Source organism: Anguilla rostrata, chromosome 13, assembly GCF_018555375.3.
Source record: "Anguilla rostrata isolate EN2019 chromosome 13, ASM1855537v3, whole genome shotgun sequence".
Classification (NCBI taxonomy): domain Eukaryota; kingdom Metazoa; phylum Chordata; class Actinopteri; order Anguilliformes; family Anguillidae; genus Anguilla; species Anguilla rostrata.
Genome location: NC_057945.1, coordinates 32,409,161 through 32,427,307, shown reverse-complemented (window position 1 = coordinate 32,427,307; position 18,147 = coordinate 32,409,161). Strand labels below are relative to the sequence as shown.

Genomic DNA, 18,147 nt, shown 5'->3' with positions numbered 1-18,147 from the left:
CTGCCTGTTTCTTTTTGTGTGTCAGTGCTGCATGTAATCATACTGTAGAAGTGTCTTTCCCACTTTGTTTAATGCTAGCTAATTACGCATGAAGGCTCCCGTTCTCTCATACACGGGAGAGAAATAAATGTGACAATTCCTAACAAATGGCACCAACGCAAAGGATTGTGGGGGAATGAAAAAGCCCCCCCTACTTCACACAAAAAGCTGCTTGAGCAGGTTTCCCAGGTAAGAGCAGTCCACTCCATCAGCATTCCAGGGCAGTGATTTAATCTGGCTTCAACTGAACAACCGAATCCACGCAAGGTTCTCCGATACCACTGCTGATACCACCTTTTCTGAGAAACCAGTTGTGAAAGCCAGTTGTGATAAAATGGTGCAGTTGGGCAATGGCTAGTAAGAAGAGCTTGCCTTGGGACCTATGAGGCAATAGCAGGAGAATGTGGAGACTACAAGGGCTTCGTGGCAGTCCTTTGTTGTAGTGTAGAAACTGTTCTGGTTGATGCTGACAGAACAAAGGGGTCATCAGTATCCATGACGTTTTTTTTTTTTTTCAGTTATGACGTATGTCTAGATAAGGTGTGACAGACCGTTAAACTGACTACATCTAGATCCTGGTTTCCATACTTGTGGCTTTAGATTAAAACAGCCAGAAAGCAAGAACAAATATTTCTCTGAATCACTAAGCAAGATAATAAGGAAGGAAACATTCTTCCTTATTCCTTGGCTGTAACACATTTAGCATACCTTCTTGCTTAGCGCTAGTGATTTCATCATACTCAAATATAAGCTAAAACCAAAGACCTTTCATCTATCAGAATAGAGACATTAGTTGCTACCTTTCGAACTACAGGGAAAGTGAATGTTATACCAAGGGTCTCTAGTATGAGAATTTGGTTGGTATAATTAAATGAATTGTTTCTGTTGAAGCCAAACACCAAAAGGACAGAGTGCCAAGTGTTCCACCTTCATAAGCATTTAGTACTTCTGCACAGCGTAGTGACGCTTCATTCTTAGGTCATAAAAAAACAGGCGCAGTTGCAAGCCAGCTCAATCTGAGCTTGACCATCACGTTTCTGCTGTTTGGCAGAAAGGTTTGTGCAGCTCATTCAACAGTGCACCTCCTTAAACTAGAGCTGAGTCAGAACCCAGTACACACTTGAGGAGAAAACAGGTTTAAAATCTCCCTTAGTCATTGTGAAAATGTTTTTTTTAACTTCAGGTATTAGTGTTGAAATCCACCAATATAAAATATACAGCTTATAAATAAAGGCCTTGTTCAGTGAGGACATGAGAACATGCTAAAGCTGTGTAATGTGAGGAGTGATGGCAAATCCTATATTAATTTATGGATTTCTAAAATTGCAATTTTATTTTAACAGTAATTATTTAAAGACACTCCTCTATGCCATGCCTTTCCCCCCCACTAACTTCACAAGCTCACAGCAGTCATACAGAGAAATAAGTTAAATGGTAGTTACTCTTGAAAACCAATTCTTTATAAAAAAAATATAAAAAAAGATTGTGGAGAGTCATGACCACTTTGATGGCCCAAGTGTTTCCCAAACTTTTCCAAAATTAAAAAAAAATATTTCACACACATCTCAGGTGAAATTTCGATTAAAGGGTAGGTCACAGAAATTGCTTTAAATGTACTCCCTGGAATGAGTCATGGGCTTCGAATGGTCACTGCTGGCGCATAGTGTCCTTAGGAACTAAAGAGTTACTCCTCAGTCTTGCAGACTTACATCTAGACTGGTGAGCTGACATCCTGAGGGAACAAAAGAGCCTAGCATTGGGAACTGGAGTCAAATCTGGTTTAGGATGAACTGCCAGGCTAATGTCTGTCCTATTTGGGGAAAAAAAAAAAAAAAAAAAAAAAAGAACAATCATTGCTCACTGAACATGTATTTGAAGTTTAAATTCTCTTTTCTCTGTCTTTCTGCATGATGTTACCTTCCCTTGCTTAGTTGGGGTAGAGCAAAACAGCAATTTTTGCAGTTTGAGTTGCCCCATGGGGAACTAACCAAAAGGCTGGGGTGATTCTGACAGGAGTGATTCTATAAGACACTGAGGTACCCACTGATATAGGGATATCAGGAGGAAATGAAAACTAAAAATCAATAAAATAAAACTCAGCTTCCACAAAAAAAACCTGTACACCGCATCTCTAACTTTTAAACCTTCTGTTTAACTGAAATCTGTCAGGTGTGAAGTCTCTCATCTACTTGATTTTTTTAACAGCGCATCTTCCTCTATGTTGTAAGCTTGAACTTCAGGTTTTCCTCCTTACACTTAATCTCATTCTCTAAAACCTCTTACAACTTATCAAATTACCAGGCAGATAGTAACAGGAGCCACTGACAACACCCCCACAAGCAATGCCACTCTCTGCCAAGTGAGCAAATCAAAAGTCAGGCTTTTAAGGCCTGTGCCTGATCAACCACAGGTGAGCCAAATTAAACTAACTCCACCCAATCAGCTCCTCTAACAAGGAGGTGGCTCCTCCCACCAGCCTTGGACTTCCGGAAAATCACTGGCTTCAGGATAAACTGCCAACAATTTTGAGAGGTTTGAGAATATCCTTGTTGCAGTCTGGGTTTATCCACCAGTAGTCTGAAAAGGGTTGTTCACAGAAAGAATGTCATAGAGTACTGGACAATGAGTACCTCTTCTCTGTGTATGTATGACAGCACTGTCTTTTTAGGGATGCAGATATTTGTGTTGATCTATTCTGTATAAAGCCTACCTGGTCTGTACTGAGTTGTTATGACAGTAGGCCCTTATATATTCTTGCCATGACTGACGCATGTTGGTTGTGGTTGCAATGGACTTTAAGAACAAATTCTGTGTTATCTTTAAAATGAAAATTGTGATGTGCAAATTAGCACGTCATGTTCTGTGGGCCTAACGACTGAATCAGATACAGAATGGCAGGCAGACAGACTAGTTAAACCACCTCCTTCAAAGTGTCAACTGCCAAAAGCTGCTTTATTGAAATACAATCTGCCCCATTTATATGGCAATGAAGAAAATATATAACACGTTTAAAAATAAACACTTGTTTCCCAGAATCTCCGTCTCCTCCAAGTGAAAATAAAAATTAAAAAAGTAAAACTTCCAAATCAGTTGCACTATGGCATAGTGCTTCGAGAACCATACTGTCTAAAATGACTGTCTAAATATAGGACTACCCAACACAATACACAAGCACCTGTCAATTTCATTGAACAAGTGCACAGCCAGGTATAACATCTCTCACACCTGCACCTTTTCAGACTTCTTTCCAATGTGCCTCATGCTCATGTTTTAGCCAATCATCAACCAAGTCAGCACATCCTAGAACAGCTGGGAGTCACAGACAAGCCACCAGTTAGCCTTTCTGTGCACCTGTTGCTCCTATCAATCAAAATCAGTCAATCAATCAATCAACCAATCAATCAAAATGTATTTCTATAGCACACTTCATACACAGAGGTAACCCAGTGTGCTTTACATAAATAAAAGCAAAAGGAACAAAGAAAGTACAAAGTACATAAAATAAAATAATTTAAATATTTAAAAAATCGGGAATGACTAGAGGTCTACTTCCACAATTAAAGTGCAGTAAGCATGGAGTGCAAGTTTTAGAGTTCAATCATAGGCACATGAAAAAAATTTTTTTTACCTGGATTTAAAAATTGCTACATTTAGGGCACATCTAAGTTCTTCTGGCAATTTGTTCCAATTGCCTGCAGCATAACAGCTAAATGTTGCTTCACCATGTTTAGTTTGGACTCTGGGCTCTACTAGCTGACCTGAGTCCAAGGATCTAAGAGCTGTGCTTGGTTTATACTCTTTAAACATAGCAGATATGTATTCTGGGCCTAAACTATTCAGTGATTTAGACTAGTAGCAGGACTTTAAAATCTATTCTGTAACTAACTGGAAGCCATTGTAAAGATTTTAGAACTGGAGTAATGTGCTCTGTTCTTTTTGTCCTGGATAAAGCTCTAGCAGCCGCATTCTGAATGAGCTGTAGCTGTTCAATGGTCTTTTTGGGAAGTCCAGTGAAGCGACCATTACAGCAGTCCGCCCTACTGGAAATAAAAGCATGAATGAGCTTCTCTTGGTTTTTTTGGGACACCTAGTTCCTGGTGAAACTACAGCATATCACATTTCTAGTCTAGTAAAACACCATTATCCATTATATCTTTTGTGTGCGTTAATATGGACTGTAGCGGAATACTCACATAAATGTACATATTCACAGCATGCAGCTATGGGCTCACAATGGACAAACTGAAATCTGGTTCAAACCAATATTTTTGGTTATGCACTTATAGAACATGCAATACGAAGACATAGTTCAAAATAATGACACAGCATAGGATTTGACACAAAATGTAACAAAATGACTTTTTGCAAAAGGGATCACTTAATTCTAACCTGCCATTGCCCACAATTTACAAATGTTAATACAGTATGTATAAAAATAAAACTATTATACATTATATTAAACAATCCTCATTTTTAGTTTCTCCTGAATTAGTTTAATATATTTTGTTAATATGTGTGACTGACAACCTATAGTATAAAAAACATAGTTGTATAACTGAAAAAGCATAATTTTTCTCTTTCATTACTCATTACAAAGGTAATACCAAACTCTAAACTGTGAGGAATTAATAGTCCCCTCAATCACAGTATCTAGTAATATTATGCAATATTATAAATACTACTACTACTACTACTACTAATAATAATAATAATAATAATAATAATAATTCAAATATGACATGGCACACGTGAGAATATGTTCTGACTGATAAACAGGGCTGACTGACGTATAACTTCAACAAATCTTATCTTAGATAATATGTAATTCCACCAATATACATTTTAACTTCCTTGTTCCACTTTTACACTTACATATAGGTCTGTTTTTGACATTTGCATGCGGGGGATTGGACAAGGTAAATTGTTGACCTGTTGGACTGAAGCTGGTCAGCCAATCAGAGAACTTCTGGACAATCTCCTGAATGTTGTCAATATCAGATAAAGGTTTGATCAGGACAACATAAAAAAGAAAGGGGGGGGTACAGGGTTCAATGTCAATTATTGTGTCATTGCAGTCAGTAGTGAATATTCTGCACCGTTCTGCACTTACCAGCTTAGTTGTGACATCCATCACGTTGCCTTTGATTTCTAACCCAGTGGGGTTAAAATCCATCTGTAGCCTTGCCTTTGCAGACCAACTCATGAATCTTTCCCAAAATAAATCACATATGCAACTTGTATGCAAACATAAAGTGACAATATGTGACTTGATCTGAGAGAAGGCATTGAGATCTGAGTACTTACTGCTATTCAGGGAACACTGCTATACTTCACCTGGAAAGCGTGTGACCAACATACTTACTACCAACAGACTAGCAGATAACAGCAACAGCCAATGTGTACATTATCTTGACACTGTAATATGTGTTGCTGTTATTTATAATTGTATACATACATCTATTTATAACCATACTTCCCAAATGCAATTATCTGGGGCACTATACGATGCTAATAGTCTCCCTTACTATGTAACACAGGCCTACTTAAAAATGTACCCGTATTTATCTGGGCAAGGTTCACGTTTTGTTCAATTCACCTGGAACACCAAATACCATGAGTCTCTCTGGTCCTTCTGTATCAGACGAAAAGAGTGTTCTGTGACCGCACCCGGGAAAATGGCACAAACGAAAAGCAGGGGGCAGTTGCAAACGTGACTGCCCTTCGACTGATAACGTGCGAAAACTTAACTTTGACCCGTCTTACCACGGACAATAATAGCAGGCCCTCATAAAAGTCCCAGTATCTCCACCACCAGCCCTTTGTTTAACCCACACCGGAGGGTCTGTGACCCAGATATATTTTTCAATACCATGCCTCTACTGTTAGACATCCCAACTTCTCTGAATGTTTAATGCTCAATCAACTTCAGAGCCTTTCGTAACAAATTCATTTAACCCGTTAAGTTAGAATAGGACTGTATCATAGCACTGTGTCATTTTATCTCAGTGTTGAAAAATGAAATTTTCACTTTAGCAGGTAACTCGCTCATTTAGGTATCTGTGTTCCACCTATGTTCACTTTGTTGTTCATGCAACTACTGTAGAACTCAAGGAAATGGAGTATCAAACCAGGATTAGCAATTAATTATGCAATTAAGCCTGATTTGGCTCCTGTTATCGCTTATGCATTTCAATGCATTGTATTTCAATAGAGCTGATTTTGGCAGTTGACACTTTAAAGGAGGTGGTTTAACTAGTCTGTCTGCCTGCCATTCTGTATCTGATTCAGTCGTTAGGCCTACAGAACACGGAAAACCTTTTGATGTGCTAATTTGCACATCACAATTTTAATTTCAAAGATAACACAGAATTTGTTCTTAAAGTCCATTGCAACCACAAAAAACATGCGTCAGTCGTGGCAAGAATGGAAGGGCAGAAGGGCCTACTGTCATAACAACAGTACAGACCAGGCAGGCTTTATACAGAATAGATCAGCACAAATATCCGCATCCCTAATAGGCCAGTGTTAAATGGGAATGAGTCACGTTGTGGGAAAGTCCACAGTGTTTGATATAAATAGAATAAACAAACAGTTTGCAAAAGAAACCAAAATACATAAATACAGTTTGCTGAATAACCCTGGCCGGGCCTTTCTGAGTTTGCATGTTCTACTCGTGTCTGTGTGGGTTTCCTCCGGGTACTCCGATTTTCTCCCACAGTCCAAAGGTTAGGTTAACTGGAGTGTCTAAATTGCCCCTAGGTATAAGCGTGTCAGTGAATGGTCTGTGTGCCCTGCAATGGAGTGGCGAACTCTCCAGGGTGTATTCCTGCCTCTCACCCAATGCATGCTGGGATTGGCTCCAGCACGTCCAGCACTAACCATACGCAGGTATAAATCATGGATGGATGGATGGTTCACTCTAATGACATCATTATTGTTTTAAGCAATGCACTTATTCATTCGTTATGTCACTCCTATAAGGCTTTTGAACCTGTCAATGTTACCTGCACAAGTGACACAAGGAATCCCTGAGAGCCTCAACATGTATGATCCAAGTTCTGTCAGAATCCACTGTAATAACCATCTGAATTACATTACATGTACGCTTATGAACACTTATATAGCTCTGAGTCACAGATGTTTTTAACATGTTGGTGCTGCATAAAAGGGGGGGGCAGAGAAACTTCATTATTCTCATTACTGCAAGATATCTCAACTTGGCAACCTGAGGCTAGGCTAAGAGTCACACAGTACTCATTGGGGGACACTCAGAGTGGCGTTGGACAATTATTTTCATGTGTAACGATTCCTAATTTCAGATCTACCATTCTTCCACTACATTCAGTAGCACCTGGCATACTCTCCGTCAATGACAGGGGAGTCTTATTCCCAGTGAGCCACTTCATTTGTACTCTGCACTATGCAGTTCCAGGAACACTTCTGAACAAGTGAACTTTGGCTATACTGAAAGCTAATAAGGATGTCATTGATGTCACATTATATGAACTTTATATGTGCATCGCTACGCTTTCATCCTGTGCAGTCAAAGTACTGGATATATTGTGGAAAGTGTCTTTTTCCCTGTCACCTATTGCTTTATCACTTCCAGCTGTGGCAAGTGGGCAGGTAAATAAAGATTGCTGTTTTTTTGTCCTTAATTACACAGAGATATGGATGCATAGGTGTAGTCTTGGATCACGTGCTGGCTTTGCCATAGTCACCTCTTAGTTATCTACCACTTTACTCCTCCTCTCTTCAAAAAAAAAAAAAAATGTGAACCCATTTATGGCCGGAACCCAGGTATTCCTGTAACAACTCATCAAGGAAGTTTGGTTCTGTTCAAATCTTCCCCCTCAAACTCCTGATGAATATCTTTGTTGATATGGAAGTGCAACAGTGGTTATTCAGTAACTAGTAGCAGCCGCAATCAGTAGGTCAGAGCATGGCAAGTAATTGGTTCAAAACTCAACAGAAAGCCACTAACAACGGACCAGTTGGAGTCAGCTCCAACAGAAACTGGAGAATGTAAACAACTCATTATTGCACCTAAAGCAGATGGGATGCTCCAACCTTTCCGATCCTTCCTCACAATAAAAGGTGGTTCAGCTGAACAAATGTGTCACAGCAGGATGTGTTGGTCTAATAGAATGAAAGCCAGGAGAGTTATTGGACAAAGGGTGTGGAAATGATCAATATATTGACTATGCAGGTATTGCCTTCCAACACCACCCCCCCAAAGAGAAAAATTTTTACATTTGTGTTGATTGTTACAAGTCTGGGAAATACAAAAAGACACCTGAGCAGAAAAAAATAACACTTCCTGTTGAATTTTACTCCTTTCTTCGTTTTTTTGGTTTGTTGCTTTGTTTCGGTACCATTCGTTTGACAATGCAAAACAAAGCAACCGAACCAATCATACAAACCTTATGGACCTGCATGTGGTACGCAACTGAATAAATGTTCAGTTGCTAAGTTTTCAGCTTGCATCTACTAAACAATTTGTAGCTATAGCAACACAGTAATTTCACTTCTCATAATATGTATACCTAGATTATACCACCATATTAAAACACATCCACATAAACATGCATACACACAAAAGAATGTTTGGAAAGTGCTTACTGTAGGTGACTGCCTCACAGCCACTCCCACTCTCATTCGGGAAAAACCACTTTGTGTTTGATATCAGTATCACCATACGCCAAGTCAGTGCTGTCAAACACAATACGTTGCCGAGCCTAAACGTGAGTGGGCAGACACCTGTGTGCGTGTGTGTGTCCGTGTGTGTGTGTGTCTGTTTGTGTGTGCAGCAAGCCATGCGTTCTCCTTCTCCCTCTTCCTTCTCCTGTCCCCTCCCTCCCTTTCCCCCCTTTTTCCCTACACGCCAGCATTCCCTGCCTGCGAGGGGTCATTTGCATACAGAGGGCTGAAAAGCCTGCGCGTTGTCAACAGGCAGGTGAAAAGGCGACTTCGGGTTTTTGAGCGAGCGGGACGGTTGGCGGTGGCACCACACCCAGACCCCAAGTGCTCTCCAAACAAAACACAGCCTCGGGGGCTGAAACAAAGGAGAGGAGAAGCAGCAGCAGCAGCAGCACCTGTGTGGCGGACTTTTCCAGCGGCGCACAACACCGGGAGAGACGGCCACAGAGAGGTTTTCATCTCCGCGCGAGAGGGAGCGGGACCGAGGACTTACTGAAGAACTCCTCAAAAGGTAGGATTCTCAGCTGTCACAGTTCTGTTAGACCAGAGATTAGGATCCGCAGCTATCGGCTTGTCTACCTGAGTTCGGTCCAGTCTCGTTCAACTCCTGAACATATTTGCATAATGGAACACAGTAAGGCTGAATCAGAGTTGATTATGTATAGGCAAACAATTCACAGACAGACAGACAGATGCACGTATACAGTACACACATATTTGTGTGTGTGTGTGTGGTTGTATAAAATGTATGTATATACATAAATCAAAATGTTGAAGAAAGGTCATTCCATTTAATCAGCTTAATTATATCTCTTAGATTCCTAAATGTTAACAATTAAAACTTGTAAAATAAATTATTTTTTACATCTGCCAATAAAATTGGGACATTGCAAGAAGGAACAATACTTGTGCAAAAATGGGCTGAGGAAATGGCACTGCAAACCATAAAAAGGCGCCAATAAATAATATAGATAGCAGCAGGTCAAACTTCTGTGTGTTATTAGGAGTATTAGTTAGAAAAATAGGTCAATTCTGATAAAGAATGAGCTCCTGAAAAAGGGGACAGCCGGCTGCAGCCGCTCTTATTGGGACGGCCAGAAAACAATAAATGTGAAATGGGGCTAATAATCTACCTGTGCTCCTGGTGCTTTATATATCCCTCCACCGGACTCTGACCGAAGCTGAAAGAGTGTAATGAGACTGAGCCCGGGAATGCACAGGCAGGCAGGGGTGCTCTACAGTCGCAGCAACTACCTGCTGGCAGCCACCAGCTTCGCGAAATATCAAAATACGAGCGCCTGCTTTTACAACTACAACTTCATTGTCCTCAGTCACACTGCCACAAAACAAACATTTCAAATCCCCCACCACCCCCTCGCAACCCCCCCCCCCACCCCCACCCCCTCCACCCTCTCCAGAGTGACTGCCGCTGCCTTCAGAGACCGAGCAGGATCACGATTCGCTGAGCTGGAGTGAGGCAGCAGCGTTGGTGGTGTCACATGGCTCTTTGTTCTCCCGCTGACAACAGCTACTTCCTGTTTGCCTGGCCGGTCCCACTTGTTTTTAGCGCCGCTAGAGAAAATTACGCCGCTAGCGATCTCAGCCCCCTCCCCCTCCACCCGGCCCGCGGCTCCTGCCTCAGCTCAGCTTCAGGTGTGCGGTTGTATGTCCTAGCACTGTTCGCACACTGCCAGAGGTCCCAGAAACACAGAGGGGGGCTGCATTTGCATTTGCATTTGGATTTGCACGCTGCATTTGCTGGGCATGGGAGACCATGGCAAGCACCCATCTGATTCAGCAGAGGGTGGTCAGATCATCAGATCATCAGACCATCATCTGATGATGACGGCCATGGTACCAAGTGCCATTGCATTTTTGTCTACTTCGAGTGTTTTTATGACCTCACACTAAATTCCAGTACACGGTATTACAGCGGTAAACTCAAACTTCCTAGTATAGTTCAACAGCCCCAGGCTCTAGTACTTCTGACTGTTGTTCTGCAGCCTCATCGGCCACCAAAAACATCCCAATAGAGCACAAAGCTTCATTAACGTTAGCAACTTCTTTTTGCACTAGCGCTATATTAAAAGCCCTGAGGCCGTGGCATTGTAAAAAACACCCCCTTGGACCCACTACAGACATGACGCACTTGTGACTGTAGGAAATACAGCAGCACCCGTGCTTCAGGGCTCCCTGGCCTGGCTCCCCAGGGTAAATGGACTGGTAAATAGACTGCATTTATCCAAAGCGCTTTACAATTGATGCCTCTCATTCACCAGAGCAACTAGGGGTTAGGTTTCTTGCTCAGGGACACTTCGACACGCCCAGGGCGGGGGGGATCGAACCCGGCAACCCTCCGACTGCCAGACAACCGCTCTTACCTCCTGAGCTACGTCGCCCCCATGGCAGGGCCTCTGGTCTCCCGGGCATGGACACTGGCACTCCAGGAATGCCAAGCAAACAGCGCTAGAAGTGAGAACAACCAGCCACACTGTGCAGCAGAGCAGAGCAGAGCAGAGAGAGGCTCTGCATGCATTTAGAGAGATACTTCTCCCAAAATCTATGTAAATATTTTTCAGTACAGTGCACAACACAACCAAAGCAGATTTGGTTCATGGGTTGAGTCATCTAATGGTGAGCATTGTTAGCATGATTAGAAATTGGGGTGGGGGGTGGGGGGGTGATTGGCACGCTATTTCAGGCATTTGTGTGTAGGCTCCCATTGTTTCCGGACAAAGATGCTGACAATGCTAGACATCACATTTTCATTAAGACTCTTCTTTGGATGAGTATCACCTTATGTTGGAAGAAAATGACAAATTTGAATTCAATTATTAATTGCATCAATTTTTGGTGAACTGTCACTTTGAAACTTGTGCCACGTTAACAGACTGTTCTTACCAAGCGTCCATGTTGGTACCTCACACGCGTGCGTTCTTCACAGTATTGAACGAGCTGCATGTCTTCAGTAACCCTCGGCTTTTCCCTGTACTGGCGAGGGGCAGAAAATGGCTCCTGTATTCCAATCAGCCGTTGAAGGAAGCCCAAAAGACAAGCAAAAGCAATAGTCCTCTGATGCAAATCATCTGGGGCAGTGCAGTTAGTGCTCATGACCCAGCATGCAAAACCAACCTCACGCAGGAAGATAAGTGTGCAGGTACCAAAGGATGGCAGTTAATTTACAAACCTACCTGACTGGCCAGGCTCGCACAGAGATAGATGTTGGACAGATGCGATTCAGGCAAGAGCGTCATCGTCAGTTGAGTGCTTCACAAAGTTCAATGCAGAAAAGTGGTTCTAATAGCATGATTACAAGAAGTAATTGATACAAGTGAGCATATACTGATCATTATCTCTATATCACAACATAACTGATGTTATTATACTGACAGAAAACACTTTGTTCAGTAGCATAATAATTTGTTAATCTAAGTGCTTTTGCAATATTTGTTTATGAATGCACTAGCAAATGAACAGTAATGTGAGTATACTAAATTTGAACACAATGTGTTTCTTAGATTGAACTGGTCATGCAGTTTCTGCTGCTACGATACATGGTTGGCACCCCTATGCCATCCCTCATTTTTTAATAAAATATTAACAACAATTACAACAACTCCATTGCAAGACTGATTGTAAAAGATGCACAATTGTGTTATGACATGGTAATGAAGGTGTTATACGTTATATGTTCCCGGAGGAAGTGAAGAAATAGTCCGATCCTCTTATTATGCAATCTCATTTTTATTTACTCTGCAATTTACGCAGTGTTCTCTTTGGCATGGAAAAAAAAAAAAAAAACATTTCAAAAAAGGGTGTGCAATTCCCGTGGTTAGGCCTGATTTGGGAAGTATAAACTTCAGCTGAACTGCTACCAGCCTGGATATGTGTGGATAACAGCTACAACTTAGCGATACTATTGGCTCTTCTGATTTGAAGAGGAAAAGAACAGAAAGAGACTTGACAGCAAATATGATAAGACATCATATTCCTTTGCATAAACTTCAAGTGCAGCGACAGTCGCATCGGATATAACTGTGGTTGTATGGACTGCGACAATAGCTTAGCAACCTTAGCCCAAGCCTTGATTTCTCTCTGAAGGACACTGTGCAAGTAAAAGAGGACGAATGACAAAGCCGACTGTGTCTGGCAAGTGGGCCTGAAACGAGACACACAGCCTGCTCTGTCTGAAGTCCCCCCCCCCAAAAAAAACAAAAGCAGTCCTGCAGCTGGTCACTAGGAGGTTAAAGGAGGGCAGGAGAATGACGTGGGACTCAAACGCTGAGTCACGCGCATGTAATAACCCAAAAACTAGGATAGTGATGAAATAAGATAGTGATGATGATGCGTCACTGGACAGCGCATGCTGAATTGTGTTACATAAAGAGAGAGAGAGGGGAGGCTGCTTGACTGGATTTATCAGATCAGCTGTTTGGGATCTGTTAGCCAATGGCGGGACCCAAAAATTCATTATGATTAGAATTTTGGGGATTTAAGAGATGAGAGTAGGGATACGTGATAGACAGCACACAGCACACAAGGCTCAGACTCAGTTTTGCCTCACAGTTTGGAGAGAAAAATAAAGGTTTGCTTTCTTTCCATCTCTCAGAGAACATCACGAGTTTGCTGGTTGCTGAGAGGAACAATGTTCCATTGGCAGTGCATGAAGAGCCAAATTAGCTTAACTAAGAACAGAGCAGTTAGATTGACAACATTTGTATGCAGTGACTCAAGCATCTGTAAAATTGGGTTTCAGGCTACACATCAACAAAAAGGGAGGAAAGAGGAGGAAAGAAGAAAGGAGGAGAAAAAAGAAGAAGAGAAGGAGGTGGAGGAGACAATGCAGGCGACGCAGGTGTGGCACACGAAGGTGGTGCCGTCGGAGGACGACGCGGACAGGGGCCGGGACAGGCCGGAGTGCTCCATCTGCTACAACACCTACGACAACGTCTTCAAGACGCCCAAGATGCTGGAGTGCGCGCACACCTTCTGCCTGGAGTGCCTGTCCCGCGTGATGGCGCTCTCCGCGGAGGACGAGACGGGGGAGATCCCGTGCCCCCTGTGCCGGCACCCGACCTCGGTCCCGCAGAGCGGCACGCCGGCCCTGGCCACCAGCCGGGAGGTGCTGAGCCAGCTGCCGGCCCACCAGCGGCGCGAGGAGCGCGTGTGGCTGGAGGGCAAGAAGCTGTGCTACTCCAGCCCGCCGCACGCCGGCAGCTCCACCACCTGCATCTGCATCGACATCGGCGGCAGCGGCAAGCAGGAGCGGGCCGCCGCGCTGGCCCCGCCCCACCGCGCGGGGCCCCTGGGCCGCCTGGCGGACTGGAAGCGGCTGCTGCTGATGGCGGTGCTGGCGGCCATGCTGATCGGCATCGTGCTCTGGCCGCTGTACTGCATCACCGACGGCAACGCCACGTGCTGGGACGGCCGGCCCTCCCCGGGGCTGCACTCCACCACGGCCCCGCCCACGCCCATGAAGCTGCCGGTGTGAAAGCCGAGGGAAGGACGCGACGAAACCCTCACGAGCGCTCACAGCGCTCCCCCCCCCATCTCTCCCCACTGCCACAGCCAAACCTGGGCTCTCCACAAGAGGCGTGAGAACATGAGAAAGAGGAGGGGGGGGGGGAGAGAGACAGAGAAAGACAGAAACAAAGAAAGAGAGAGGTTTGGGAAAGCCTGACTACTGCAGAAAGGGAGAGTCAGGATTCCAGAAGACCAACGGACTCTGATATTGCTCTGGTCTCACGGTATTGGCCACAGACTTTCAAGCACATGGTAATCACACACCCCTGAAAACACTGTTTGTAAAGCAGTTGGTATCACTTGACTTGAAAGAAGGAGCTTTGCTGAGAGAAGTGGCGATGTAATCCTATCGAGACTCAACAGGTGCCATGAAAGCACTTCACCAGAACCAGACCTCACACAGTGAACAAATGCTACCACAGAATTACAAAGAAAACAAATCCATATATGATATGATATTGCATGAACTACAAGGGGAGGGCTAAATCATATTGTATATTGCATAATGTGCTGATGTAAAGTGAAATCTGGAATTGTAAGTTGTTAAATTTCAGGTCTTAAATTTCCAGAGCAACTATGCAAGAAACGAACAGTGCTTTACAATTCACTGCATGAATGTGGGTGAAATGCAATATGCAGAAGGAAAAAAAAAAAAATAGAAAGACCAGCAAAAAATAAGTACTTCAGCGTGTAAAGCCGAATCCAGCCGGCTCAAGCTTGGTCCTGTTAAATCGAAATGTCTGCAGAGTTTTTTTTCTTGTCCCAGTTAGGGGGATTTCAGTACCTGATTAGACTGTTCAGTCTTCACAAATCGGTTCTAGCTTTCCGCCACAGTGTTATGCCTGACGGTCGGTCTGCCGCTTAGCTGCATATCGCACCGCTACAAGGCCAGAGGGGAGGGAAAAAAACCACATTTATTACCAACAGCGCAACTGTGATGAACAAGAGAAGCGGTGCTAAGTTTCCATTCGTACTTCCTTATCAGTGTTACTCCGCTGGTATAGAGCCGTGTGCTAGAAAGAGACATTCCGTTTCTAATTTTATCTTCTCAACGTTGCCAGGAACAAACACCTGTGCCAGGGTGCACAACAAGGGCTGATCCGTTTCAGGATTTTGTGCCAACTTCTGCTCTTTATGATTTAATTGGCACAATATTTATCTTGATTTGTACAAGCACCAGCCACAGCCACGGCCACAGACTGCAAGTGTATACTAAAGAGTTTACTGGGCTCAGGCACTGGAGTGAACCAGCATAGTTTACAGAGCCGTCATATAACTAAACCAAGGTAACTGGTTGGAACAAGCACCAGCACACAGACCAGGGCCAGAGCTGTGCACCCACGCTCTATGGAGGCAAACACTCCTCAGATTGCCAGACAGACCTCCTCCAGCACCTTCTGAATCAGTGTGAGCTCACTGTTGATGCCAACTTCTTTGTATGGTGAGCACCACCGTACCTTTGGAGGGCCACTGGCACTCACACATGCTGAAAAAAACCTAAACCCTTGGACAAATACTATGCACATTTCACTGATATTGTATTCCAAGAAACATCTGCCATACAATATGGGAAAATAAATGTAAAAAAAATAAATATTTGTGTTTTTTTTCAATATTCAATTTCAGTGTATTATTTTACTTGGGGGGGGGGGGGGGTATGTGAAATCATCAGTGCATTGTTGCATTGGGCAAAGCCCAGTGAGCTTTTCTTCAGAGCCAGTGCTGTGACGGTCTTATAATAACACTCATGGCATTACAATACATTTACGAATACCGCAAATCCGTTATGATAATTATAATATAAACCACACTCAGAACATTTGCCACTGACTATCGGACAGAAAATAAGCTAAATAAACACACACTGTGTATAGGCACATTATTATCACCAGTAGTAATACGAATAGCATGTTGCACAAAACTCGGAGGCCAACTTACAGCTTACCTTACAAGTGTATTCCCCTACTCAGGTACAGGTACTAGGGACCTGGTCTCTACCGACCTTCCAAGAGCAGAAAGACTGCCGTGGAATAAAAGCAAGTTTGGGACCAAAAATGTTCTGTATCACCCCTTGTGTCAGCATATACATTGCATATGAACTGTGGCAGTGTAGTATAATGGGTAAGGCGTGGGTCTTTGATTCCCAGGTAGGACACTGCTGTTGTGTCCTTGAGCAAGATACTTAACATGCATTGCTTCAGTGTATATCCAACTGTATAAATGGATTGCAGTGTAAATGCAGTGCAAAATCTGTGCAAGTCGCTCGGCATAAGAGTGTCTGCTAAAATGCCGGTAATGTAATAATAAACTAGAGTTAAATTAGAAAATTTACCAGGGGGTAACCAGCGTAAGCCTGCTGGGGAAATGTTTACTTTGCGGCAGGACACACCTGGTGACATTTTATTCCCAGCCTGGGAAGGTTTTATAGCTGGAGATAAAGAGCTGATGTTGACAGTGCTCTGATGGCTGGCCTCCAGGCAGTGCTGCTGACAGGTGCACAAAGTCTACAGCACACGTTTCTCAGGTAAACGTGGACGGGGAAACAAAAAGAGAGCGAAAGTCTGACCTTAACCGCGTTCTAATTTTAGACCGCGCTGTTCAGATGTTGGCCTACTTTCTGGTCTTTAAACCAGAGTGCTGTTTATCGCAATTATTTTCTGTTCTTTCCCCGTGTCTTCCCGCAATCTGCGCTTTACGATAACGAAGAAGCTGTTAAATAATTAGCCCCTGAGGTGAAGTCCCAGAGGACAATATCACTTTTGGGAAATGGAAACTCTCACAGGAAGCTGGGTAGAAAGACAGACATTTTGCAACAGGTGAAATTTCATACCCTGATTCTGTGATGAAAGTTCTGGTCCACAACAAAGTTTTGAGCTGCCACCATTCCAGATAGAGACTATGCTGCGATTTTGAAACATATGGTATATTTCAATGAAACAAAAAAAATATACCATAATATTCCATGTTAAATCTTTCACTGTTTTTATTTCTGAGAGAAATATATTGTATCTCTACAATGGCTCCCAAGAATTGTCTTCATCAATGATGAGTTGATATTTTTTCCATCTTCTTTTAGAACCGATCATCTTGCAAGCTGCCATTTTGATCATAAATCAAAAAACTCTAATTGTAGAACGATTCTGAGGTGATCTTTAACAAGCTTTCTAGCTGTCGACACCCACTCAGTTTCAGGCACAGCTCTTTTTCTGGCTGGGAGGCGTCCTCCTACAGCACCCCAGAGAGCAACATAACGCTTCTGAACAGAATCAGAGGACACGATTACGATGAAATACGGGTGGGCATTCAATCAAAATTCGTCCTTCTAATTTTAAGTTGCATGTAAATTGGAGTTCTACATTTATTTTCTCCTTCACAAACACAGTACGTTGCATCCAGCAATCACCACAAGTGAAGATACTGATTGGGTTGGCACTGATGAAGTAACATCTATTCATTTGTAATTCAAATGCAGGATGGATCTTGTCTGAATCTAGGACCAGAAGGAGTTCACGCCAAGGAGATACCCATGTGCATTCAGTTTAGCCTTTTCTCATCCAATGACCCACCCATGTTTGCGTGTGCATTTACTGGTTGTGAATAAAAATGTAACTTTCCTCTTATGGCCCGCTATCAGAAATCCATTGAAAACAAGTTACCTGCACATTTGTCACACAAAGCGGATGTGTATTTTTACAAGTGCTTGCTCATCTTAATATGATGAGGCAGGCTAGTCTATTTAAATATTTAGTATTGATTTTTCATCACTGTTACTATTGAAAATATAAAAATCTTAACAATGATTTCTTAAAGTTTAGAGTCAAGGCAAATAACACAAACCAGAGTATTTGCACCTCCTCTGTAAACTTGGGTTTTAGCATTTAGCTG

General features: G+C 42.9%; 1 protein-coding gene across 2 annotated transcripts; it reads left to right on the top strand.

Moving 5' to 3' along the window:
* Nucleotides 1-8,785: 8,785 nt before the first annotated feature.
* Nucleotides 8,786-17,232, top strand: LOC135237981 (RING finger protein 223-like). 2 transcript variants are annotated; one of them, XR_010324974.1, is made up of 3 exons: nucleotides 8,786-9,250; nucleotides 13,496-15,861; nucleotides 15,935-17,232. XR_010324974.1 is itself a non-coding variant. In XM_064305584.1 (2 exons), exon 2 carries the CDS (start codon nucleotides 13,580-13,582, stop codon nucleotides 14,228-14,230), a length of 651 nt encoding a protein of 216 aa, XP_064161654.1. In that variant the 5' UTR covers nucleotides 8,786-9,250; nucleotides 13,496-13,579; the 3' UTR covers nucleotides 14,231-15,877. The 2 variants fall into 2 exon arrangements, 1 of the variants encoding a protein (XP_064161654.1); XM_064305584.1 differs by lacking the exon at nucleotides 15,935-17,232 and having other exon boundaries at nucleotides 13,496-15,877.
* The last annotated feature ends 915 nt before the right edge of the window (nucleotides 17,233-18,147 follow it).

Coding starts and splice junctions, on each gene's coding strand:
- LOC135237981 (XM_064305584.1), top strand. CDS start 13,580: ATGCAGGCGACGCAGGTGTGGCACACGAAGGTGGTGCCGTCGGAGGAC.